The sequence below is a fragment of the Halictus rubicundus genome, chromosome 4 (genome assembly GCF_050948215.1).
Source record: "Halictus rubicundus isolate RS-2024b chromosome 4, iyHalRubi1_principal, whole genome shotgun sequence".
Taxonomy (NCBI): domain Eukaryota; kingdom Metazoa; phylum Arthropoda; class Insecta; order Hymenoptera; family Halictidae; genus Halictus; species Halictus rubicundus.
This window is the reverse complement of record NC_135152.1, coordinates 14,486,594-14,513,308: the sequence shown is the minus strand read 5'-3', so window position 1 is coordinate 14,513,308 and position 26,715 is coordinate 14,486,594. Positions and strand designations below refer to the sequence as shown.

At 46.6% G+C, this 26,715-nt stretch overlaps 1 protein-coding gene and 1 long non-coding RNA gene across 2 annotated transcripts in view; both read left to right on the top strand.

Annotated features, from left to right (window-relative positions):
- Olf413 (DBH like monooxygenase olf413) overlaps positions 1 to 22,540 on the top strand; it is a 253,276-nt gene extending 230,736 nt beyond the window's left edge. Inside the window, exons 4-9 of the mRNA XM_076786999.1 lie at positions 252 to 446; positions 12,001 to 12,087; positions 13,307 to 13,480; positions 16,892 to 17,344; positions 18,134 to 18,327; positions 19,748 to 22,540. Coding sequence (XP_076643114.1) covers positions 252 to 446; positions 12,001 to 12,087; positions 13,307 to 13,480; positions 16,892 to 17,344; positions 18,134 to 18,327; positions 19,748 to 20,225 — 1,581 coding nt within the window. The 3' untranslated portion in view covers positions 20,226 to 22,540. The remainder of the gene's footprint in view (positions 1 to 251; positions 447 to 12,000; positions 12,088 to 13,306; positions 13,481 to 16,891; positions 17,345 to 18,133; positions 18,328 to 19,747) is intronic.
- The window catches only part of LOC143353601 (uncharacterized), a 120,843-nt gene that overhangs the window by 5,373 nt on the left and 88,755 nt on the right, over positions 1 to 26,715 (top strand). The window lies entirely within an intron of this gene.

The window sequence follows — 26,715 nt, the reverse complement described above, 5'->3', positions numbered from 1 at the left end:
ACGTGAAAGCACGAACAGAGAGGGTGGGGGATACGGGAAGGGAGAGAGAGAGAGAGAGATCCCTTTCTCTCGTTCGCTCTTTTCCTCGTTTCGCGGTTGCCTCTTCTACCCGAAGGCTTCGACTTTTATAGCAAGCCCGGGCATAAAAGGCGGTGCTTTGTGCTTCCGTAAGCCGCCCTTATCGATATTTCTCGATAACAAAAATGAACGACTCGACTTGACTTTACTATCGTTTTCTCTTTGTGTTCCAGAACGACACGATGCAAGTGGTTTGGCAATATCACAAGGAGGAGCCGGCGTCGGCCGCCGGAGTTTTGCCCGCTAACGGCGCGGTTCGGGGCTCGAGGCCGCTTTATCTGGTGCAAAGGGACTCGCAGCCGAGGCCGAGCTCGCGCAACCAAGAAGCCGAGCAGTCGCTTCAAACGTGGGACATATTGAACAAGCAGGTTCGTATCGGAATCATTTATCCACGTCCGCGGACGGCTACCGGACGATCAATTATTACCCGCGACCGCTGTATTTTATCCTTATGCGACGCAACCCCGTCACCCGGCCTCACTTCAGCCCTTCACACCCTGTCCTCCAGCTTCTGCATACTGCTGATTCGCCGGTGGACCCAAAAACAGTGCCGCCATCAAAACATCATTAACGCTAGGTTTCCGCAGCACTAAAAGTGAATATTTTGCATCACTTCATAAAAATAACAAGAACGTGCTACCCAAAATTTTCGCAATATTTTAAAAGTAATGTATACCCAAAGAAATAAATTTCATAAATAATTTCTCATCTACGCATCCTTACAATCTTAATATTTTCAAATTAAAAATATTAAAACCCGTCATTTTGACGGGTCCCGTAAACCTAGTGTTAAGATTCGCGATAAAGACTTCTCTGTTATTTTCGAGAGAGAGCTTTGCAAAAATGCATTCGGTTCTTTATTACTTTACTTCGATGCGTGGAAGAAAGACTTGGGAGTCCATCTTGTGTCTCAATAAAATGATTTCTCTATATATGTCGCCAAGGCCTAGGTGATAAATGTCGCGGAATTATCCCCACTACCGCGGAGTATACCCGGACGCCGAGGAGTGTAAACATAACACGGTTCGGGTATGTGTCCCTGACGATACGTGTTGATGACATATATCGAGAATTCACTGTAGCAGTAATATGTCGTAAACCTTTCGTAGGCTTCCACGGTCAGTCGCGAGTTTCTAACTTCTCAAATTTCATATTTCTCCGATGGGGATTGCTTGTCATCCGGTTTGCATTAAACGATAAAAGAAAGCGATGTCGGTCTCTTCACCGACACTTAAGTGTAGCTGAAAATGTGCATTTTTCGGTCTGCTTTCGGCGCTGCTGGTGGGTCCGCTGTTCGGTGAATCACCCTGTATTTGTTCTCGGCTCTCCCCCGTCCGGTTCGACGGTCATTTGATGATGTGCGAAACCGGCGGGATCGCGTGGGCCGAAAATTACGGTGTAACGCGAGCCATTGCGTGGCCGAGTATCCCATAATATGATTACAACGCGCGGAAGAAGGATACTACTCGGGCAAGGCGCGCACCGAGAACTTGCGTATGCATAATGATAGACCCCGGCGTAGGTGGTAATAATTTAATGTATAGGTGTTCAGAGGGATTTTGGGTGTTAGGGATATTAACGGCGCGAGGAGATGGGCTGCAACCAGCCGGATATCTCCGTGTACATAACCCTGAAGACTGGTCTCAGACTTTTTATCGAATTTTTGTTTGTTAGACCTTTACACCTTGCGAGGACCTCCCGTTTCCGAAGGCTCGTCTCGGTTGATTGTTATAAACGCTGGAGTATATTTATTCTCTTAGAATGTTTCTGAGGATGTCACCCCATACGCTATTGGTATATTCAATGTTTATCGACAATTGATTGGTGTTACCTACAGTTAGTTGTATCATTATTCTGTTGCGTACATACATATAATCAGTTATGCTTTGTTTGCACACACACGTATTTACATGTTACACTAGTGGTATATTTTGCCGGTTAAATTAGGTTCGATCGAACAATGGGAGAGCATTGTACAGTTTGCCGTCACAATATAGGTAGCGCGGAAATGTCAAATATTTTACACATTCTGTGCACATTAATTTACATGTTGGTAACATGTATATATTAAAATGAATGGTAAATATCTATGTTTAAATGGTAAATATCTATCCAAATCAAATGAATGGTACAATATCTATGTTTGCTGCCACTGATTAAAACAATACAGTATGCATTTTTTGAAATTCGTAAATGGAATTCCTCCCAAATCTGCTAACGCTTTCTTCCGTGTCTAATCTATCTCCGTGTCACCCTCGAATAACACGGTTAATTGCGTTCCTGTCGACCGACTATGACTGTCACGATACCAACTAGAAAGACTCCATAAAATCAAAGTAATTTATCTAACAAGTTAAGTACCAACGCACATTAAAATTCGTCGGCTATGGGTATCATTGTCTGAGCATGACCGACCAATTCCACTTCCAGCGAATGCTAGGTCAAACGTATCCACCGAAATTTCAAACCCGTTTTTCTTAAAAAAGAAGCACCAATCAAGAAAATTTGATTAGTTTTTGTTTACTTACTTTTACAAGCAGAATTATTGTGTACGTCCTGAGACACCCTGTGTAATGGCGGCGAAGGGTACGGTTATAGTGGAGCGGTGATGATCGAGGATAGCAACGAGGTGAACATCGCGGCAAAATCAACCCAATGTAATCAAATGCAACTTTATCACGTTGTTTCGAAGTACGGTATGACAATTTTCAGTACCGTTTCAATCTCGAGCGGACAGAGTTAACCCTTTGCACTCGGCGCTATTTTCATTCTAAAACTCAATTTTCCTTCCGTCTTAGAATATTTTCATTTTATTCATACGAAAGTGATGCGATTTCCACACGTAATATTTAAATGTTTAGCAATCTATTAAATACAAATTTTGTAATGTAAGAAATATTTTGTAATATTTTTTGTAATTTCTTTGAAATAATGCCACAACAATTTCTAGTGGTGTTTCAGAGTCACCACTCGAGTGCTAAGGGTTAAGCTGAATTGTCACCGCGAACCTGTTCGCAGTTTCCACGAACAAAGAGCATCGATGTCGAAAGAATCGCACGAGTGGTACGGTCTCGCCTCGGGCGTTTTCGTTTCGCGGCCGGCCCCCTAACACAATTGCGCCGCATGGCCGCTAATTTCGTTGGGCGGATGCTCGTCGATTTCTGGCCGCAATCTGTTCGCCCCCATTATTTGTCGGATCGTTGGCTCCGACACTCGAAGGCGGCCAGATTTTAGGTTGCATCGGCCGCGATACTCCGCGCCGTTCGATTTAGTCACGCTTCTGTTTCGCGATCGAGCGGAGCGACCTCGCGAACACGGTTTTCGGGGGGGGGGGGGGGGTTGGAAAGCAGCAGAGGGTGGTTTCCACCGCCATCAACCCCCGGGTGGGTGGTGGCTGGATCCGTGAGCGCGCGCGTCAGATGAATGTTCGAACCCGTTTAACGTTTAGGCCGGCGCGAGTGGATTTTTATCGGATGCAAGCCGCGGAGCATTGTGCGCGCCGAATTTATGACGGCATAAATCTTGACCGGGTCACATCCGGCAAAAACTATTCGTTCATTAGAGTCGTCGGGTCATAGATTATGGGTCGACGCTATCGTCCGGATCAGACAATGCTAATTCCACGGGCTGCCGGCCCGTGCTTATAGTTTATATCGGAAGGGAGGTGTCCCTCTTTTGCAGGGAATTTACGCGTCACGTACACGGAGGAAAAGGATCGATCAACCGGCGAATGGGAGGGGGGAAAATGTTCTCTCGTGCTTCGCTCGATTCCGAAATATTTCCCGTTGACGACGTTCGTCGAGGAAGCCTCGTCTCGGTCCGATCGTAAAAACAGAGCGCATTTCGTAAATACGGAAATGCGCGGCCAGAAACGATGAAAACGCACATATTCAGTCAACTATCGTCTTTCCCGTTCCCAGCGTCGCGGAAATTTGAAATTCCAAAGGCCAGTGAAATCCGGGAAATTTGTGGTCAGAGTAAATTTTACAACCCCCCCCCCCCCCCCACCCAAGTTTTTGGTACTTATCATGACTTTCGTTTCTGGTGGAAATTACCGGTTACCGAGATTTTCTCAGATATTTCCCGTTTCGCCAGCACGTCGAATTCTCTCGAAAGTTTTACGCCGTGGCTACGCCCTAACCGTGAAATATAATGTTCTCGCATACCATAAATCGTCGGTTCGGTTTCTCGTCGTTCTCGTTCTTCAATTCGAGCAATTCAATGAAGCGATATGCGTGTCGATGGGTCGCGTAATGGAAGCGTCGACGAACCGAAAGCCAGGGGTCGAGAATCGGCGTTATCTGGAAACCAGGAACGAAATAATAAATTGGAATTACGGGGACGGTGCGCGGCGCCGTTGAAACCGAACGACGCTAATTTCATCAGATCTGTTTACAATTTATACATCGAATGGGCTCGCCGGGCCGGGCCGGGGCTCGGGTGTTTCGGTGCTCATCACGCTGTAACAAATTACCGCTTCTCCGAACTGGAAAGAAATTACTCGTTCGCCCGGCAAATGAAACGATTCCACGCCCCTCTCGCCTTTTATATCTCCGATACACGTCCGCGATGAAATTGTTTGTCCCCCGTCGGATCTCGGGCTCGCAGCTTTTTAAACGCCTTTTTCGATCCTTTGCCAATACCCGACACAGCTAGCCCGACATTGTCTCTTTTCATTGTAAAATAATTGAAATTGGCGTTGCGGAAGTTTTCTCGAAATTCATTATTTTCAGATTCCGTTCATTTAGGACATTTATTGAACATGCCTAGTAAGCAAAATAGCGGTGCCAACTTACAATAAACATATTAGCATTCTTCCTCCGACTAAAGTAATTCTACTGGTAAAGCGTCATCTCTTCAGTTCGTACATCGTCGATGCCTTAATCTAATTAGCGAAGTTTTCTTCAGCGTCGCTTTCGATAGAGGGTACGCGATTAGAGGCAACATGCGCAAACTCGTACCATTTAGAGTCGTAGACTCCGTAACCTAACTACCTGTGGTTAGATACTGGCAATTCTCAGCCAGTTGATAAGAGAACTCGTCCATTCGTCTCCATCGCTTATTTGGCAAGAGATCCGAAACTTTTTCTCGTTGGAATACATTTTCCTCGTCAGATGTTTTCGTCCGTGTTGGTCCCAAGGTACGGGATCCCCATCTTCGTGAAACATAGCACTCGCGAACTTCTTAATTCCGTGGCCGATTACTCGAACACACGTCGCCTGGTCGCGGAAACTTCCGGGCGCGGCACAGGCGTCGGAAGTCACGGTTTTAATTGTCTTGGCGGAAGGGAAGGAAGGAAGTCGGAAGGAAGGAAGGAAGCAAGCAACGCAACGCGTCTATGTTCGTCGACGAGGACGTTAAAGTTGCCAAGAAGCGTGCTCGCGCTTATCTTACCGGGCGTCGGCGTCGTCGCTGGCGTCGGCGTCGGCGTCGGCGTCGGCGTCGGGGCTCCTCTTCTTACTTTCTTTCGTTGCGCGAATGCCACTTGTTCTTCGTTAACTACGTACGCGAAAGTTCCGCGCCGGCCGAATAACTTTTGTATCGCGCCGCGATGAATATGAATGTCCGCGGGCACAAAGAGGAGCCGGCTTGTTAGGACGGGTTTGCATTCATTCGGCTCCCTTTCGCCGACTGGCAACGATACCTTTTTTTCCGCGGACCATCCTCGGCGACGAATCGGGACGAAAACTTCGTTGACGAGGCCCCGGATCCGCAATACGCTCGCAGCGGATTGCGCCCCGACGCCTTTGCCGAAATATTCGCGTTCCCTCTTTGCCGAGCGACAACGCGGTTATCGCGACATCGCGCCAACTTCTGGCGAATATCCTTGGCGTTTCATCTGCTGGAAGGATGTCGCAGTCTTTTCTCGGGGAAAGAGGTCTGAGCTGCGCCGATGATTGCGCGGATCTTTGTGCGAAATAAGAATTTTCTGCGTTACTTTTTCTTGTAATAATTGCTACTGCGATACTGCGTTTGAGTCCATGAAGACAGACGGTGCATGTCAAAATATAGTGGAATTAGTTTAGATTTAAAGTTATTCGATTATGATATCGGAAATGATCTGCTAGCCAATGATTACGAACGCTCTCGCTTCGGAGACGACCGTAAACGTTCGAAAGACCGTTAAATAACTGCCGTTGGGTAAAGTATTAATAAAACATCGTTCTTGAATATTTCACCGGTTGAATTGATTACTGCTTTCGTGTGGTAATTCAATCGGGCCCGTTCGATAATTGATTACTAATTGAATGGTTCCGATTTAAGAGGGTCGCCGAATTGTTCCAACTGTACATCTACGGATCTATTACGTAATCGAGTTAATCTTCAAAATGAACGCAGATTAAATTTGCCGATTAAATCGTTCCTGAAACATTCACGTCGGCGATAGTCTCACGACCGAAAATTATGCTCAGAATAATGTCAAACGCGTGTCTCTTCGTCAAAGGAAATTCTTGAAACGTCGGCGTCGCCTGCTAGCTAAACGATATTTCCACCTGGTAAGCAGTAATATTCAATAAAATTTTCAAGGATTTTCTGTACAAAAAATTCGTGAGCTTACTGTAAAAACCGAACAGGTCCACGTTTTAGCAAAATTATACTCGTCGAGGTTTCATAGATTTTAAAGCAAGAATCGAACAATTCTCAAAATCAGGATTCACACGAGTTTTACAACAAAGATCTTCGATCGGTAACACGATAAATTAAAGCGTAGTTTAATTTGTTCAAATTTAAGCTTTACGCGGTAGTACGCTTACTATCATTCTATCACAATTCGTCGTTTCAGAACCAGTTTCAGTAGAAAAGGTCGAGTTTATCGATCATCAAGAACTAGTTCGATCGAACGGTGTTCGTTTTGAATCGCGGATGCTCGACAATCTTCTTTCCGGTATTGGAGGCTGGCAGTCCGAGTGGATCCGGAACGTCTAGGTCGGATGTTGTTGTGGGATCGTGGCCGCGACATTGGCCGTTTATGCGAGCGAAAGCGCGGCTAAAAGTTGGCGTCGAGCTGAGGAACAGAAAAGAAGTATGAAGTGGCTGCGCGAGTGAGCCAGTCGGGCAGCATAAAGCCGCGTTTTTATGTGGCCCGCGCTTCAAAAGGAGCCTCCCATTTGAACGCGTTGCACGCGAAACGCGGCATACCCGGAGGATAATTATCATCGTCCCTTCTCGTTCCAAGAAACGAGACGCACCGGGGGGGGGGGGGCAAGAGGGAGCCGCGCCATGAATCCCTCGCACGATGACGTTTGTTCGCGATGAATTCGCGAAAATAAACCGACCGCGCTCCGCTCTTTCCTCATCTGCATATTCAGTTCCAATTCGTTTGTGTCGAACGCGCTGTTTATTCGAACCGAATGCCATTTTCAACGGTATTCTTCCTTATTTCCCGTAACTTCGTTATTCGCAGCACGCGCACGCGCAACAATACGCCACGCAGACCTCTACACCGATCGACACCATTGAATACATCGTCGAGTGTATCGCTTATCAGGTTTCCGTTTCTATATTTTAGAACAATATTTATTATCGCACGTTCCAGCGCTTTCAATTCTCCTCCGCGTTCTCGAAAATCTGCAATTAAGAAGCCCAAGCAAACGTGTTCTACAGCTGTCCAAGAATCCCGCTTTACGACCATCTGTCGCATAAAGAAGCGAGCTTTAATCGACAAAGTTCCCGTCGACAATTAGTATACACCGAGGTTACTTGTGAATGGACCGCGAACTATCATGCAAATTCTGATTCAGTCGGGTATGTCTTCGCCGAGTAGACTGCGAGGGAAATTTGATTTCCGTCTGTAACAGTTCTGTCAACTGCTTTCCACTTGCAAAGAGGTGTAAATTAACACGTTAGGTGCCAAATATCAAGCCCAGAGATTCTTACAAAATCAGAGTAATTCAATCAATGAAACCAAAACTAGAAGTTTAAAATGTACTACAGGGGGTGCTGTTCTAACCCTTTTAGATTCTAAAGACTCCAATAAAATTCGGTTCATCCGGATATCTCGTAATCAAAACGAATTTCTAAACCCAGTGAAAAATCACTGTCAATCTTATCAGACTGTGCAGTTTTACGGTGCAAATTAACACGTTGAGTGCCAAATATCAAGCCCAGAGATTCTTACAAAATCAGAGTAATTCAATCAATGAAACCAAAACTAGAAGTTTAAAATGTACTACAGGGGGTGCTGTTTTAACCCTTTTGGATTCGAAAGACTAAAATTCGGTTCATCCGGATATCTCGTAATCAAAATGAACTTCTAAACCCAGTGAAAAATCACTGTCAATCTTATCAGACTGTGCAGTTTTACGGTGCAAATTAACACGTTGAGTGCCAAATATCAAGCCCAGAGATTCTTACAAAATCAGAGTAATTCAATCAATGAAACCAAAACTAGAAGTTTAAAATGTACTACAGGGGGTGCTGTTTTAACCCTTTTGGATTCGAAAGACTAAAATTCGGTTCATCCGGATATCTCGTAATCAAAATGAACTTCTAAACCCAGTGAAAGATCACTGTCAATCTTATCAGACTGTGCAGTTTTACACTTTCGTTCTAGGCTCAGAATGTCAACTGTGATCGAATGAGAATTAATTCGCAAACTGTTCCAATTTCCTGATTATTCGGTGAAACGTGAGTTATTCGAGATTCGGAAAACGAAAATGACGAGCACGTGGAGTGGGCCCAATGATTTTGCAAATCTCGCGTAACATTTCGGGTGGGGGGAAGGTTTCGGTCGCGTGAGGAAAGTCGCTCGAACATGCTGGGCCACGGAATCGTAAATGCAGCTCGCCACAGAGCCTAAATCTCCGGCGTCGCCCGTGGGCGTTCAGCATATTCGACCGCAAAACAATAAACGCGGTCGTCCTTCTCGGTAATCTTGACATCGATAATTTCGCAGAAGCGCGTGGGAGAATCCGGCGGCGTAGTCGGGCTTATGGCAGCCGGGGAGTACCGGCCGCGAAAAAAGAATTGCAATTTTCTCGGGACTCTTCGGTCGCGTAGAAACCCCGCGGCTGCAACCCGAACCAACCTTTCCCTTTGCGTTTCTTTCTTTTTCTTCCCTCCCTCTCCCCACCCCCTCTCTCCCTCTCTTTCTGTATTCAACAGGAATCTTTCACGACGTTAAAATAAACACGACGGGGATCGATACTTTTATTTAATCGTTCGAGTGCCTGTCATTACCGGAACACCACTTTTTCCATCGGCATCGACCGCTTTTGATGAAACATGGGAAATGTGGGTTGCGCGTTTCAAACGGATCCTGTTCCTTTTGCGTTTTTACCGGAATTGTGCCCCGAACGCGTCAATTACAGTCTTCTTGCATCGATCGCAGTGACATAGTTTCTGGATATTAAACTTGGCGATACTGATACCCGCTGGGAGACTACCGGGGACCCCGTGGTTCAGTTTATGCTTTGTCGCTGTAAATTTCAAAGAGTGCTCTGACACGTTCATTTCAGAAAGAATTGACTAGAACATCCCTTTGAAATATAATAAAGTTTCGCGGACGAGACAAAATGAAATATTTTACTTAATAACTGGTGCTGCCGATTAAAAGACAGTCGTGAAACTTCTTTCAGTTGTAGCACAGTTTTGCATGGACAAGCGACTCTGACAGAAGAACAAGCGCTAGAATTCCTCGAACTATACTCGCAGCCGAGGAGCAACAACAAGAAATAAGTGGAACGGATATGACAAGATGAACAGCACGCTAGACGGCCACGCTTAGTTCTTATTCTATTAGACGTGTCGGAAAACTTGGAGCGGAATCATATATAATGCAAGGAGGTGTGCGCGGTGCATGTGCGTGCACCGTTGCCGTGGCAATTTGTTGTTAGACGTTGTCGAACAACGTTTCACGCGTCACGTTAGCTCAGTTCCTTCGGCCTCTTTCGACATCGAAAAATCGACATCGAAATCTACAATGACAACGTCAATTTGTGGACTGCACGTCGACGAACCTAAATACGTCTGTCAGTACATCGGGTTCGTTTCTCGAATCACAACCTCTCGCCTGCTAACAACTTTACGTTGGTAATTTGCATTCGTCGTCGATGTTCAGCTGTTATCGGTGCATATCGATGGATATCGATTTCCTCTTTATGCCCTGGGAAAAAGTTCTAATTTCCGCAGTTATAAATTAAATCATAGCGCAAACGGTTAATTCTGTACCTGGGTGTGCTCCCTGAAGAAATATAACGCGATTGAAATTAGTGAGAAAATAGTTCTAAGCAAAATAATTCAAACTTTTGGAACAACTATACAACCGCAGCTATAACCGGGTCCGCTTCGAGCAGCGAAAGAAAACAAGAGCGGATCTAATTTCGCGGAGCGGGAATAGTTCCGCTCGTTTAGGAGTAGGTTCGCGTCCCGAAAATCGGGGACAGAATGAACATTGTCACGCGAATCGCGGAACTCGGCCGAAGACGGTCGCAATTAGAAAAACAGTTGGATACTGTTATTCCGGGCGATTGTAATCTTGTACCTGGCTAAATACCGAGTTATTCCATTAGCGCGCATAGACAGATTCCCCGGTGTTTCACTGGCAGTCGCATTGTGCTGGGAGGGGCCCTGCACACACGGGGAAGTTTTGAGAAAGCATTAACGAAATTCCTGGCGCGTGCACGGCCGACAGCATTCCCGCACCCTTGTCCGGGTCTGATTCGTTTCATCTCGGCGTTTCGACGCGGAGGAAAGCAATCTCTCTCTCTGCAACTGTGATTCATACGGGCATTCAGCGAGATCAGACACGGACGTAGATATGAAGTGTATCAAAGAGGTCCGGTTAGAACGGAAAGCGATTATTCATGGTTACACAACCACTAAAATAGTAACTTTGCTGCGCGAGCGCCGAGCTTTCCTTTCAGCCCTCTGCAACCCGAATTTTCTTCGAGTTCAAAGGATAGAACGGTGAAATTGTTCGAAAACGGAATATTCAAATGGCGAAAGAGTACAATGCTACGCCAGATTGTTGCTGGAAAAATTACACAGTCGGAAAGTGTAAACACGTCGACTGTCACACGAGTACACACGATAGTCGCGTCAAATCATCATTTCATAATATAGAAATAGACAGGACGAAATTTATTACAGCTACTCCGCGGATGTTTAGGCAAACGTTGTCTGCGTTCTCTTCCTTAACATGTAATCGAAACTGATACAAAAATTGATATTCTCATTTTTCGTCATAAATGTATAAAATCCGCAGTCCATTCATTACTTTTATTCAAGAAATTAGAAGTGACAGTCAAGGTGTTAATATATCTGAACACTAGATTTACGGGACCCGTCAAAATGACGGGTTCTAATGTTTTTAATTTAATATTATTAAGATTCTAAGGATGCATACATAAGAAATCATTTAGCAAATTTATTTCTTTGGGTATATATTATTTTTAAAATATTGCTAAAAATGTGGGTAGCACGTTCTTCTTATTTTTATGAAGTAATGCAAAATAGTCGCTTTTAGTGCTCCGTAAACCTAGTGTTAAAACTGATATGCTTAAGTATCTTTCCATGACCATTAATAATATGCTCTGTTCTCGTTACGTTCATCGTTTCGTTTACGTCCGCAAACCAGCACAGTTCGACTAACTAAGATGGAATAAGTCCAGCTTCGAAACAGCGTCGATCGACCGGCGTTTATCATTTATTATCCTCTTCTTTTCCGCCGACGAAAACTGGGTCAGCCGAGTCCTCGCAAGGAGCTCATCGAGGCAGTCGACATAGCCGAGCCTATCCAAGCTTACTCGTTCTCCAAAGATTCGCGATCAGGAGAGTCTCGACTCAGTTAGTTCGAAACTATGGAAGGGGTGCATAATGAAAAGGCTTTAGCGCCGGGCCGCCGATTAATTTGCGAGAATGTCAACGGTACCGGGTCGAAGCGTACGCATTTGATTAACCAATTGATTAATTAAATTGCAGGTCCGCCTACCGATGGATAAGGACACGCTGCACTCGTGCCGCATTGTCAAGATGCCAAACATTCATCGCAAACACCACGTTGTGAAGGTAGGTTCTCCTAGCAGTAATCTAGTGACTTCTCGCCCCCTAACGTCCCACGCATCCAGCCCATCGAGACTTGATTAAACCGAGAATGTAGCTACAGATTCCCGTCGGCATGGGAACAATCGTGTCCTCCGTGGATCGCACCTTCTCGAGCGGAAGTCCTCCCGAGTCGTTCCCAGACTCGGTTTACTGCGAGGATTCATGAAACTCGTTGAACTGTCGGCTCCGTAGAGTCCCCCGGGCTGTAATAGGCCATCCTGTTATTTTTACGCGTGTTCCGGGTACATAGATTCGCGGGGTTTACGCGCCGGGGCCAAACGCTGCTCGCGATCATGCTCGAACGAAATCGCGAGTTCGATTTACTGCCACGCGTTGACAGGCGATTTCTATTTCTGCTTAACAGTCGGTCGTAAAGCTATCCGATCGAATCTCTGCCTGTTCGTAATAGCCGTCGTCGCGGAATGTCCCGGGCCTCGATGACAAAGTTTCAAGCAGGCCATTCGCCTGATTGATTAGACACTTGTGCTGCTCCGATCCGAGAAAGAAATACTCGATTTCGATCGGAAGGATTGCCGATTTAGTTTCCCTCTTGGCTATCGACTCGGCATTTGTTACTTCTTTCGAAAACTGCACGGTCGAATCTAAGAATGGGAAGTCAGTAAAGTCGGAAGAGATTCAGTAATCCACTTTGTCTGAATTTTCAATCTTCAAAGATCGAGAGAATCGAGTAAATTACTTTGCGAAGACTTTCTGACACCGCAGAGAAAGATAAAAAAAAATAGCGTTAATTATCGTGCAATCTAGCAGATAGAGTCGGTTGACGACGTGACAGTAAGGCATCCAGAATAATTTGCTGGTCAGTCGACGCGGCGGGTACGGCGGAGTTTGTATCAACCCGCCATCGAGAGCTAACTGCATCTCGAAGTCAATCGAACGTGACCACGTTACGTGACAGGATTGCATTGCGCCCTCTTTGCTGGAGAATGCTCGAGAAGAGGAGATTAGCCCCGGGATGCCGATAACTTCGCGATTCGAAATTTATCCATCGTCATAGTCGTTTAAGCGTTAAGAATTCCTGTCGCGTGATGCACGAAGTCGATGCACGCTATTGAATTAACTTCTTGCAGCGGCCGACCGCGGAATCGTTCCTCTCCTTATCGGACAGACCGATGGGGGTTTTCAGGCTGTTGTACGTTCAACGTTTTCGTTTTCTTGTTTGCAGTACGAGCCGGTGATACAACCGGGAAGCCACGATTTCTTGCAGCACATGACGCTGTACGAGTGTCGCGGGAACCAAACGGAACTGGAGTCCGCGACCAAATCTTCCGGCAGCGTTAGCTATCAGCCGTCCTTTCAGTGCACCACAATCGCGGCCATCTGGAGTCTCGGCTCCGAGGTAAGCTACCTATGTCCATTCAGACCTTCCACCGAGCTTTAACGCGTTCCCTATCGGATTCGCGTAGTAGGTCATCCGTTCCGTCGGCTTTCGGCGAATTTTTATACGCTGGGGCCTCGTTCGTTGCATATTAGCGATTCCCACCACGAGTTGTTGGAAATTTTGCAACTCGTGGTGGGGATTGCGGTGGTTACATGAATTCGGGGGAAATGCCAGAGCCGAGTGACGTCACGAGCCTATAGCGTAGTCTATGCAAGATCGAGAGAATTCTTCAGGAAATCAGGGAATTAGATCCGATGACGTTACGATCGTTGCCTGGGTGGGGATCCTATCGCAACCTTGCAGTACGGATCAGGACGTCACTGGTCACCCCCGCTATTGGCACAGTGGTGGGACAATTCTCGAAACGTGACGTCATGTATTCGCTCGAAAGGAATTTTCGCTGCGACGTTGGCTACATAGTATACTGAGTAGGTTAAGGAGTGGGAAAGTGGAAAAGCAGTCGCGAGATATCGGTTACCTCTTTCGTTGCACCGCTTCGATCATTGCAACTTTCTACTTTATGTCCATTTTTCCACTTTAAGGGAGCGGTCTCATCTAGCCTGGTCAAAGAATCGATTTTGCGAAAGTGTAGAACCTTGAATATACTTTCACAAATAACTTTCTAGACCGTACTAAGACGTCTACATTATTAACCCTTTGCACTCGGCGCTAGTTTCAATCTAAAACTAAATTTGTCTTCCGTCTTACAATATTTTCATTTGATTCATACGAAACTGATCTGACTTCTACGTATAATATTTAAATGTTTAGTAATCTATTAAATTCAAATTTTGTAATGTAAAAAATATTTTGTAATATTTTTTGTAATTTCTTTGAAATAATGCCACAACAATTTCTAGCGGTGATTCAGAGTCGAATATTTTAAAGGGTTAAATATTTTATCCGAGCTAATACAGAGCCTGTTAAATATTAAATCAAGCTTGTGACGAAGCCAAATTTCTGGAATTTACGTTGATTCGGAACACTCCATAACCGATTCCACGTTCGTTGCACGTCCTCGATCATCGCCAGACTCGGCGCTCGTTATCCTTCAAAAAGATACTTCGTTATTAATGCCGGTACATTGTTATTTAATAATTCCGCTGGCAGTAGATTGCGAGGGAACCGAACGAGTCTCGTTCGAAGTGGGCCGCGAATCGAGGAACAAATTTTACGTAGACGCAGTCGAATTTATCGAATCGATCTGTAATCGTTCCGAGTGTAATCTTCGCAACAACGGAATAAAACCTGTCCCGTTTTAATTACCCCGGTACCGTGGAGGATCGAAAATTTCCCAGTTATTTTCGATCGGACGGGATCGCGTTTCACGAGTAATTAAATGGCCGCCGTGATGTCGCGTATGAAATTACCGAAACCGGCCTGCGACCGGGCCCGTCTCCGCAAGACGTGTTCGTGCTTCGAGCGACCGCGAAGAAACGAGTTTGCGGCTCGCTCCCATTGGTATGCATTACACAAAACCCAGAATTACCGCGATACACCCCCCCCCCCTGCCCCGCCCCACCGAATCTCCCCTGATCCTGAACCCTTGCCCGTGTCTCTTACGCTCGTCCCACGACGACGACGGATTAACATTCGCGGACAGTGATTTAGCCCCGTATAATTACTCACGTAACTGATTCAAATCTCGGCCCTATCCGAAGCATGATTTGCGACGCCAATTACACCGTTTACAATTACAATATTTTCCGCGATTAGCGGGCGTATGATCGCCGGCAACGTGTTTCGCGAACGACGCAATTTTACCATCATTTCCTGATTGAATCTCCCGATCTCCATCGACCGTTTGCGGTCCGAGATACTATCGACGGCTCGTTTCTGGTGTGTGCTCGTTTGGCCACTTTCGGATCGCGCTTCTGAATTTAATGAATTACATAATTGCGAGAAACCATTCCGCCGAAGTTTATACCTGCTCAGGAAAATGGAACTGCATTGAAATATTTCAAATATTTGTGAATCACTGGCTGTGACCGAGTACGATGCCACAGCAAACGTGAATAGTGCTGAAGTATACTATGAAACGTGGTTCATATCACTTGGCTGTAATTTAACCCCCTGCAGACGAGGATTTTTTTGAAGTACTGAGAGTCTTTTCTTCGGAGAACTGGATTACGTATCGAAGTCTGAAATGATGAACAATATTTACCGATTTTTGGTTGCGTGTGGAATTAAATTATGCGACTCGGGGAGGATAGAAATGTTGAACTTCAGTCCGTCAGGAACAAGCCGTCCTTACTTATCCAGTTTTATTAAAATATATCTAATTATATCGTAAAGCTTGCTAAGAATTTACTATTACTCGTGTACAATATTCTCCCCGAATTTGTTCTCCCCGTTACGATACCGAAACGTTTAATACACCCCACGTAATGTAGTCGCAATGATAATGCACGCATTAGGCAGAAGTTGCTGAAATAACGTGTGTAATATTATATGCAGCGTGCAGCGAGCACCGTGTAAGCCGTCACCGTTGCAACCCTATGGTTAGAGAGAATGGGTCGACGACCTGAATAGCTCAATTCGAAGAGTCGGTCATCAACCGAGAGGCCTCTTCTCGAAAATAGACCACACGATATTCTCTTACGCGGTTCCACCAGAAATTTCGATCCCACGATCCCTGGAAATGTTGGAAATAAATCATTAATATACATACATGAGACGCAAACAACTATTTCAAGCTACTTCAAACATAATCCTTTGCGGTCCGAAGTTCCTCTATTTCAGTTATATTCCCACACGTATGTAACCTTAATAATCTATTCATTTAGAACGGTTAAGAAATTTTAATTGGCTGAAATTAACACATTGATATTCTTAAACTCTTTCAATATGTCCACTGCTGTAACCCCTTGTCGTGCGATTTTCTTTGCGATTGCGGTGATCAGAGTTTTCTTGTCCTCAATAATTTCACAGTGGAGGAAAGAAAATGAATATTCAAGGAACAATGGAATTTTATTTTGTCGCAATATCCGTACATAGTACAATTTTGTTTGAAGTCGTTATTATACGCCAAGGGGTTAAATCGCGCCTGTTCAATTTTGCCATAAACGCATGGAATCGATGAGATAAGCAACGATCGCTGCAAGAATCGATGCCGAGTCTATCTCGCGATAGAACCGGAGAACGTTAACAGCGTTAACCCGCACGAATAAATAAACGAATTCCCCTAATTTGGGGATGGAAATGGGTATGGAAATATTTCCGCGATTAAGGGCCGTATCTCGGCGGCTTTTAATCGTAGCTGGCACCTGCGTACGATGCTCCGAAAACTGATCCAATTATCCGGCGATTCCGGTGATCTCTCGAGGCTGCCTTGTAATCGCGTTTTTCTCTGGACTTTTTTGTTCGCAGGGGTTCAATTATCCGTTGGAGGCCGGATACCCGTTGGACCCGCACGAGGGCCCGCGTTATTACATGCTGGAAACGCATTACACGAATCCGCAGATGGAGGTGGACATCACCGACAGCTCGGGCTTGCGTCTGCATTACACGGACCGGCTGCGCACTCACGACGCCGGCATCCTCAGCGTCGGCATCGACCCGAACTGGAGACACACGATCCCGCCAGGCCAGCCTGAAGTGGTCTCCGAAGGTCATTGCATCTCGAACTGTACCGGACAGACTATCCCCAACAACGGCATCAACATATTCGCCGTCGTCATGCATACTCATCAACTCGGGAGGAAGGTCCGATTGCGTCAGATAAGGTCCGGAGAGGAACTGCCACCCATTGCGTCTGACACCAATTACGATCCCAGCTATCAGGAGTATCGGAAGCTGCAGAAGCCCGTCAGGGTCTATCCGGTGAGTGCTGTGCCTGCCCCGACGCGACGGTGCTGTTTCGAGGACCCGTCCCACCTCTGTATTTCATTAGACAGTAATTTAATGACGACCAGCCGCCGCCGCGAAACTGACCGATAACGAGTACGTTCGTAGTCGTGCTGTTTGCCTTATGATTCATCTCGCAGCTGCAGCGGTTAGCACTTCTAACTTGTTTCGTCGTTCGTAATTCTCTGTAAAAAGATATTGCCCCTAATGGGTAAACATCAACGAGACAGAACGATCTAACAACAGGGACAGCAAGAGTCTAAAGGGTGTCAATAAATTTCAGAGAGCGAGCCTCCAGTCGTGAAAATAGATTTTAAGTTGATAGGAAAATCGGCAGAGAGGTTCGCCAAGCTGATCAATTAAAAAAACGTTACTCCTATACGATCGTTCGATACAAAGAATTCTTCTCTCGTTTAGATCTAATCTGGCAACAGACAAGGGTCTAAAATACGAACTCGTCGCGGCGGTGTCAATAAATTTCAGAGAGCGAGCCTCCAGTCGTGAAAATAGATTTTAAGTTGATAGGAAAATCAGCAGAGAGGTTCGCCAAGCTGATCAATTAAAAACTATCAAACGTTCGAAACAAAGAATTCTTCTCTCGTTTAGATCTAATCTAGCAACAGACAAGGGTCTAAAATACACACTGGTCGCGGCGGTGTCAATAAATTTGAGCGAGCGAGCCCGTCGGTTGTAAAAATTGATTTTAAATTGTCCGGCTCATAAAACACCGCCGTAGTGACCGTGAGCTTTTGCGTTTTGTTTCAGGGCGATCATCTGATAGCGGAGTGCACGTACTCGTCCGAGTCGAGGCAGGCGATCACGTTGGGCGGTTTGACAACGCGACACGAGACCTGCCTGGTGTCCACACTTTATTATCCTCGCATCGAACTATCGCTCTGCTACTCGTTGCCTTCGTTACCGACGGTTCTGCAGAGTCTGGGGATCCAGAAGCTGGTGCAGTGAGTACATGTGTCTGTCAAAATATTTACGGGCGTCGTCGGGGCCACGGGTTTCCACGTGGAATAATGACGGTCATTAATGGCGGATTCCGGTTCGAAGTCCGTTTGATATTAATTTACACGGGCCGTTGTTACCGCGCTAATGATCAAGCCCCGCTCCCTGGTCGTTTCTATAGCCCGGCGCTGGCCAGACGTTCGCTCCTTTTACTCTGATTACTTTAAATTGGCAATTAGGGACGGCGATCGGTCGCGCGTCACGACCGCACGACCTGCCGTTTGCTGAACGAGCGCCGGTCATGTTGCGCCAGACGCATCGTTCATTGCATTATGTAACGTTACGTGTGTCACGAAGACGTTTCCTGCGACGTGTCGCGAACTTTAATGCACCGAACGTCCTGTTTCGCTAAACACACTCTGCCTTCCGTCATGCTCTCCCTCTCTCCCTCCCTCTCTCTCTCTCTCTCTCTCCCCCTCTCGGTGGCTGAATTACTGTTATTACCGCCACTAATATCGGCAGCTCGTTGCCAGTTGGCTCGTTAACTGCGACAGAGATCATCGTCATCTTTGTGTGACATCGCGGGACGCGACGGGTGCATCGAACGCAGAAATTAAACGCGGCCGGACCGTTGTTACCCGGTTAATTGACAGTAATACGACTCGTACGCGATCGTTCTATTAATTGCGAACCTAAACTGGTCCAAACTGATTCTCCGTAATGTCATTAACTTTACCATGTTCTCGCAATACTTTTCTATGCTGATTGAATTCTTCAAATTGTTTTATCGCCCGACGGATTCAGGTACGGTGATAAAAATTCCATCAGGAAAACACGTGATGATTTTGTTCACTGAATGGCCAGTGTGGACATTTAGCCATTTGGCCATTCATTCTATCCATTTCTATACTTGCATTAATTCAATTCTTGTTTATTATCTCAAAGTAGAAATTGATGCAAGCAATTTTAAACATCGAAGCTTCAAACTTATTCGTCGGCGTTAATCGAGAAAAAGATTCGCAACGAAATTGTCTATAGTTACCAATTAATGCTGAACCCCACATATACGAACCATCAATCGAGCCTCTATTATGCCATCGTCCACAACTTTTACTCAAAGACAGTCAAATCAATTTTCTACGCTTTGTCGTCTAATGCTATATCCACACTGAACCAACATCCTGCAACTTTTTGCTTCCGTGTGGACATAGCTTAACACTTTGACATTTCGATAAAGACCTTGTCACGAATATGAGCAATGAAACAAATGCACCCTCAATCTTCCTCCGGAAGTGTCCTGGAGACTATACCTAAAACGCAAAGCCTGGTTAGGAGCAAACTCTGGCCCAGCTCTGAAAATGTGATCGCCGAACGGACCCAGAAGTCCGACAGAGTCTTTCACGTCTCGTTGACCTTGTGTTGCAGGAGTGACAATCGCACGGTGATAATCGAGGAGCCGAAAGAGTTGGCGGGAATGACGCTGGAGGAGCGTCTAATGAGTTACGACTGGGTGACCAACTTCCAGTACTTCCAGGAGGTGACGCGTGTCGGCACGATCACGCCGTTGTGTTCGACGAGCAAGGGTCCCCTTCCCGGGACAGGGAACCTGGAGGTTCATTACCCGCGCATCCTGAGGCCGTACGAGGACGCGAGCCTGCCCTGCTCGAAGAAGCCGCTGAGGAACAAGCTGTCGATGTTGTTGCCCGAGGACACGGACATCGGGGCTCCGGTAGACCCGGACAGCGACGAGACGAACGCCGTCGAACGGGGACAATTGGTTCGCAGCAAGGTGTCCCGCAGCAGCGACGGTCCCGCCGCCGGAAGTTCCTCAGCAAGATCGGTATCGTTTCCGGTGGTCCTGGCTCTGGCAGCGATGCTTGTCGGCGGCGCCGCGTTCAGGTGAACACTGGCCCGTCCCATCGACGCCGATCGACCGACAGATCGATCGATTCTGTTTATCTAGGTCGGCCGTTTTATCCTTCTCGTTGATCGTGCTGGATCAGGGAGGAGATGCATGTAAGTACGTGCCGGTGTACACTCTGACGCGTCACTTAGGCTAAATGATAACTATTGTCGTTCGCTGGCTGTTGACCGAGGACAGGGTGGTCGAAGCGCAACCCTTCGTGACCCGCCACCCCTTCCCTCTCCCCCCCGAAACCTTTGCAAACACCGGCTACGCGGAGATCCGTGTGCAATTTTTACCGCGGAACCGATCCCGACGGCACGCCGAACCTCCGGGGAACCAGACATATTTTTGATGGCGTCGAACGACCGGCGCGGAACGAATGGGATTCGTCGCCGCGACCATAGTCTTTGCCAAAACGTACACACCTCCTTCGAAGAGGAACGCCCGTCGGGAATCGGCATCCACGTTGTCCTCGCTCAACGATCGACCACCCTCCCTTCTCGCGATCTCTGCTCGTGCACTATTGTTATGATGTATCGCGTGCTCGTACAGGACGCTCGATGGATATCTTTCGTTTCCGAACGACTTGGTTTTTTGGGGGTAGGTCACGCTCGTCTTCAAAAGACGAGGTAGAATATTTTAGCTTTCCGGCGAAAATCGGCGAATCGCCAATCCGTATCGACGAGACTTTCTACGGATTATTTAAAACCCGCAGTTTAGTAAGGTGTTAATGCAAATTCAGAGAATAGTGAACACACAAGCGAAGAACTCGTCGATAGGGGTTGCCGAGTTTCAACGCTTCGTTAGGCCATGATTTCGTAAGTTTCTTTGGTCCACACATATCGAAGACAACGGCCGTTGTATCTCGTGCGTTGTATCGGCTCAGCGACGAGACTCTGCATGTGCACCGCTTCACACACGTCGCGGTTGAAAATTTTAGTTAAGCTTCCGTTGCGTTCTTGACATCGGGGTTCTATCCAGAGCGACGGCCCAAGAAAACGCAAGTTTCTAGTCCATTTAGGTGAGCGATAAGAACGTAGCTCGAGCACAGAGCGTTCCGGTGTTTGTTGGCCTGTTTCTAGCAGTTAACGATCTCGAACGAAAGATATCCACGGATAGAGAACCGAAGAGCTGACGCAGGATCCTGTCGATCGAGTGGGATTATTATATTTTGGTGACTCTGGACTCGAAAGAATTTATATTGTTGGCTGTTTTATTTCTCTGGCCGGGAGAAGGGACCAAGCGGACCGTGCTCGCCCGACAAGAAGCTCCAGTATTAGGGATGTTCGATTCGCCTCGAAGAATGGGTTCTCAAATCGATTCCGAATCGAAACGTGGGAATCGATTCTCGTGAAAAATACCGAATCAAAAAACTCGATTCAGGGGAAAATCGAAAAGATCGATCCATTGACCGGAAGAATCAATCCCCTAACGAATCGAATCGGAACCGAGCATCCCTAACCGCTTGTTAGGCCTTCTTCTCCGACGGAGCTGCTCAGAATGTCGCGCGATCAGTTCCGTTTGGTTCCCGCCGGGAGTCTGTATATTCTGTTACTATTAGAGCTACGAACGAGTGCGTTTTCGAACCGGAGACCACGTAAACGTTGGTCGATCCGCGCGAGCGCGCGCGCACGCGACAACTCGAAGACGAAGAGGACGCGCTCGACCAACGTTTGTGTGCGCGCGAAACCGCCACGGTCCTTTGTAATATTCTGTACAGTTTTCTTACGTGTAACGTTGACGTCCGAGTGCCCGCGCCGCAGCGGGCGTGCGATTATTTATTTTTTATTTAATTGTATAGAGTTACTTCTTGCCACGTCGACACACACTCTCTTTCGCTTGTTGGACACGCGCGATCGACCGCGTTCTCGAGCCGCTTCGCCGCGAGCATAAACGCAGCCTCGGCTTCACGACGCGCGCCTAAATCGCGGCTACGACCGGCGTCCGATCGGTCTCGGGTTTTCCTGCGAGGTCCGATTCCATAACGATCCTGTCCAAGCCCGGAAGATTCCTCGCCGCGTCCGATTATCCGACGTCCGTGCTTTATCGGGCACCCGGGGATCGATGCAAGATGGAACACGACCATAATCGTCACGCTCGAACGCGAGGGCTTGATAGAGTGTTGTATACTGTGGACATTGTTTGCGGGACATTCGCGAGTACGACCGGAAACGAATACCGAGCCGAATTCGATCGTACGAGCCGCTTCTCGAGACCACCCTCTCTGGTCTGTCTTTATTTCTGCGCACATTTATATATTTTGTTAACCGAGAAGTTTTGTATATAAATAAATATATCGTTCTTACATTAAATGCGTGCAATATCATTTTCTTTTCTCTCACGAACTGATTTCTCCGTTTTAGCGGAACTGGTTAGTCTGCTTTGTTGCGAGTATCGAGCATTTTTTAAATTTGATTTGGTACTTGTTTTTCGAAAATCGGAGGGTTTGATAGTACATGTTCGAATTTTACTATTGGAACTGGATTTTTGAGTTGCAGTCTTGTTCGGGTGCCCGAATGACTCCGCGTGGCACGGAATTTTTGGAATTTCGGCTCGAGCCAAACAGATCAGTTCCTGACGAAAATTTGGGGTATTAGCGCCGCCCCTGGTCTTTCATCAGCGGGAACACTTGTCGCCGCGACGTTCCTCGAATACCACAATTCGATCGATTTCTGCGTCACACCATTGATGGACGACGCGCACTTCCGTTCCTTTGTGCTCGGCTTCAAAGGGGCGGTATTCTTGGAGAACATTTCGAATTTTTCATGCGTGCTGAATTATTTCATTGGGTTTCGACGCTCCCAGCTAATCCAACGAAGTTCTCCCCCCCCCCAACCCCTAACCCCTCTCTCGCGCCTTTCCGACGTAGTCTCAACAAATTCTGTCCGCGTTTTCCATTCCGCCGTTCACACTCGAGACAATAAAAACCTTCGAAACAATGCAACGAGTTTTTCTGCGACGCGATTAAAGTAACACGAAAAACACACACACACACAAAGAAACGATAGAGAAAGATAAAAGTACGGGGACAGGCTCGACTCGCGACTATACTTCATTCAGAATGTTTCCCTATCGCGCCTGGATTAGATTGAATTCGACAATTGAAGCTCGACGATAGCCACTTCTATGCGATTCGCTTTCTGTTCGATCGATCCACGTTTCTGAGACGCTCTCTCTCTCTCTCTCTCTCTCTCTCTCTCTCTCATTCTCCTCTCTGTGTAGATGTTAGAAAATCGAACAGAAAATAATATTTAGGTAGAAGGTGCCGGGAAGAGAGAGGTTCTTCGACTTCTTTCGATCCGCCGAAAATAGAAAATACAAATTGCATGCGCGGTGGCGTGCAACGAGAGGACTTACGCCGCGGCACGGCGATCGATAGGCGGCACGTTGTAGTCAACGCGGTCCCCCTAACGCGTGCACTTTTCCTGAATTCCATTAGCGTCGGGGAAAAAAAGAACGCGACTTGCTGCCCGGACAAAAGGGACAGAACGAGAAATCGGGGAGGTCAGCAAGCCCGTTTCCATCGGAGAAATTATTTCACGGGGAACTACACGACTTGATTCGCGTACGATTTTTTCCATCACGGTCGTCGAAGCAGTCCGTGGGACGTCCACGGCGACGACCGGTGTTGTCGATGATCAAACTTTCTCCCTAGCGTAGTAGGAAACCTCCTGTAGTCGACTAATCGGTAATGGATAAACGCGTAGCCACATTTTACAATTTAATACTACGATTATTCGTGAATGTCATAGGGGATCTGTATGTGTAGAAGACCGTAGAGGGCAGTCGAGCGAGATCACCAAACACTACGCGGAAACACACAATTAGGCGTCAAAAAATGAGCGAAAAAGAAAAACCAAAAAAAAAAAAAAAGAAAAACGAACAACCCACCTTTCTTTCGATCCTCATCATCATTGTCCATCGTGTAATCGTCGAATCGAGTTTGCCGGGAAGAACTAACTGCCGCCAACCACATTGCCAACTTCGCTAACGTCGTCGGCTTACCCAACTTCGAACTGCCATACCCTTCTTACGTTCGCCGTTCTTCATTTGTTACATCGAGCATCATCGAGTCTACATATACACGAACACACGCGTACTCATACACGAGATGTGAAAATGGACATTGTGCTCGGAGAATCGTCGTCGCCGATCATATGCGATTCGAGCGCGATGGCTGTGTTGGGCGAGTGCGGACCCTCTGTTGGCTTCTCTCGGTCCCAAACTAACTAATTGAAACGTTAATTCACTTCGGGGCACGGTTTCTGTGATTTCATTGGCTGTACAAGACCGCTGAGATTTTATCTCTGCGGAAGTTTTCCGTACGATCCTCGCGAACTCAAATTTTTATTCAATTCCAGCGCACAGTAGACCGAAATCATGCGATACTGAAATATTAAAAAGCATGTGCTGTTTATACTTACATTTTCGTACTAAACTATCGGAGTTTTCAAATCGATTTTACAGTGACGAGATTGAAATACAGCGAACTCTCGATATACGTCAGCAACGCGGGTCTTGCCAGACCTCTCGAGCTTCGTGGGGAAGTGGGGATAATTCCGCGACGTTTATCATCCAGGCCTTGGCGACATATATAGAGAAATCACTGTACAACAGTCTTTCGTCTATTTAAACTGAGTATATCCGTTCCGCTGTGCAATTCCGAAACATTCGGTGTTACGATAAATGTTTCCATTGATAGCAACACTTTGATAAACACCGACGGATTTCGATCCACCAAAGGACGTGTTCGATACGATCGCGCAAAACCTGCAAGTCAAATTCCAGAGTGAAACAGTCGCGGAAATAATCGCAAAAATCCACAAAGTACGAGGAAGTAGGTACGACGATCGATTAAATTGACCGCGGTTGTTACATTTTCATGACTCGTGGCCCGGCATAGTGTTCGCAGTCGCCCGACGATCGAGCGTAGGTTGATCTGCAAAGAGCGAGTGAGAATAGAGAGAGGTACGGAGGAGCTTGTGAAACGAGACGAGAACCACTGTCGCTTTCTTTCCCTCGAATTTCTGCGCTGCGTGTACCACGTAACCGTGCGATCCGCCAAGGGGACAAGCGATGATTTATCATCGCCGAAGGAGCTCGTTAAAATCGGCTGTGCGAGAGAGCGGCGACGGACGGAGTCGTTCCGCGACTTCTTCCGCGCCGCGACGTCGACGTTTGATTTCGGTCACGGCGTCGCGACGCCGTCCTCGTTGTCGTCGTCGTCGTCGTCGACATTGCGTCTAAGAGGGGATTCCGAGAAAAGATGATTTTCCGGTTGGAGTGTTAAAGAATGGTGATAGGAACTGCCGGTGATATTGACCAGAACAATCAAGCAAAGTGTCACAAGTAAATGTCATTTATACCTGGTATAATTATGTTAGATACATAGGGAACGAATATTACGCATTTATACTAAAGAGAAAAAGAATTGAAAAAAAAAACACAAAAAACACAAAAATGATCTTGCATCGTGTGTACGTTAGCTGGTTCGTCTTTTAAGCCGAGAACTCCTGGCGCCCGTCGCGCTATCGAACGCGTCGAACGTAAATCGAATTGTAAATCGACCGTGGTCCTACCGGGGCCGGCGTTCGTTCACGGATTATCCGGTCGTTTCTGCGTCAGATCAGATTGCACATTGTACAATATACACTCGGAGGCGCGTTCATTCGGTTCTGAATAAGCGGCGAGAGAGCAGTACCTGAGACACGGAGACGAAGAAGAACGAAGATTCAGAGAAAGAGAGATTCAGTTGTTCGCGAAATTGTTTCGCGTCGTTCCGATTTGCCTGATTAGCTCGATCGGATTCAGCGACGCACGGCCATTAGAGACGCCGACCTCGGTAAACACGACTCGATTGACACGCGGCCGACGAAAACGCGACGAGGGGCCAGGAAATCGGACATGTGTATGTACTGTATGTAGTAAAAGATTAGAGAACGATACCAGCGGCCCGTTCCCCGAATATATATATACATATATATATATTGGGTCACCGGGCAGCAACGCAAGCAACAAAACACCAGGAATGGGTAAAGGAATCGAGCGGATAGCGTGTGCGTGTACATAGGTATCCTGTATATAGTTTTTAGATTTAAAATTACGTCCCGGACTCTTTATAGGCACCTACACTCGAATTCCGGTAGCTAGCTAAATAGTATCTTGTATCTTTATAATTTACATGTAACCATGTTTGAACAAAAAGCGACGAAATAAAAGAAAGAAAGAAATGATGAAAGAAGCGCAAAACCGCAGCGACGCGCGCCCGTGCGCTCCGGGAACGCATTGCGAAACGCACAGGCGCGGACGCACGCTCAGAATTCGTACGCATACCGGGCGCCCTGTCCTTCCATACCGCTCTTAGATTTATACCTAATTTACACTGGATATTAACGTCTAAACGCTACACTATCATCTACACTGTAACAAATTGTATTATATTTTATATATATATAAATATGTAAATGTTTTTCTAAAGTCCCGCCTC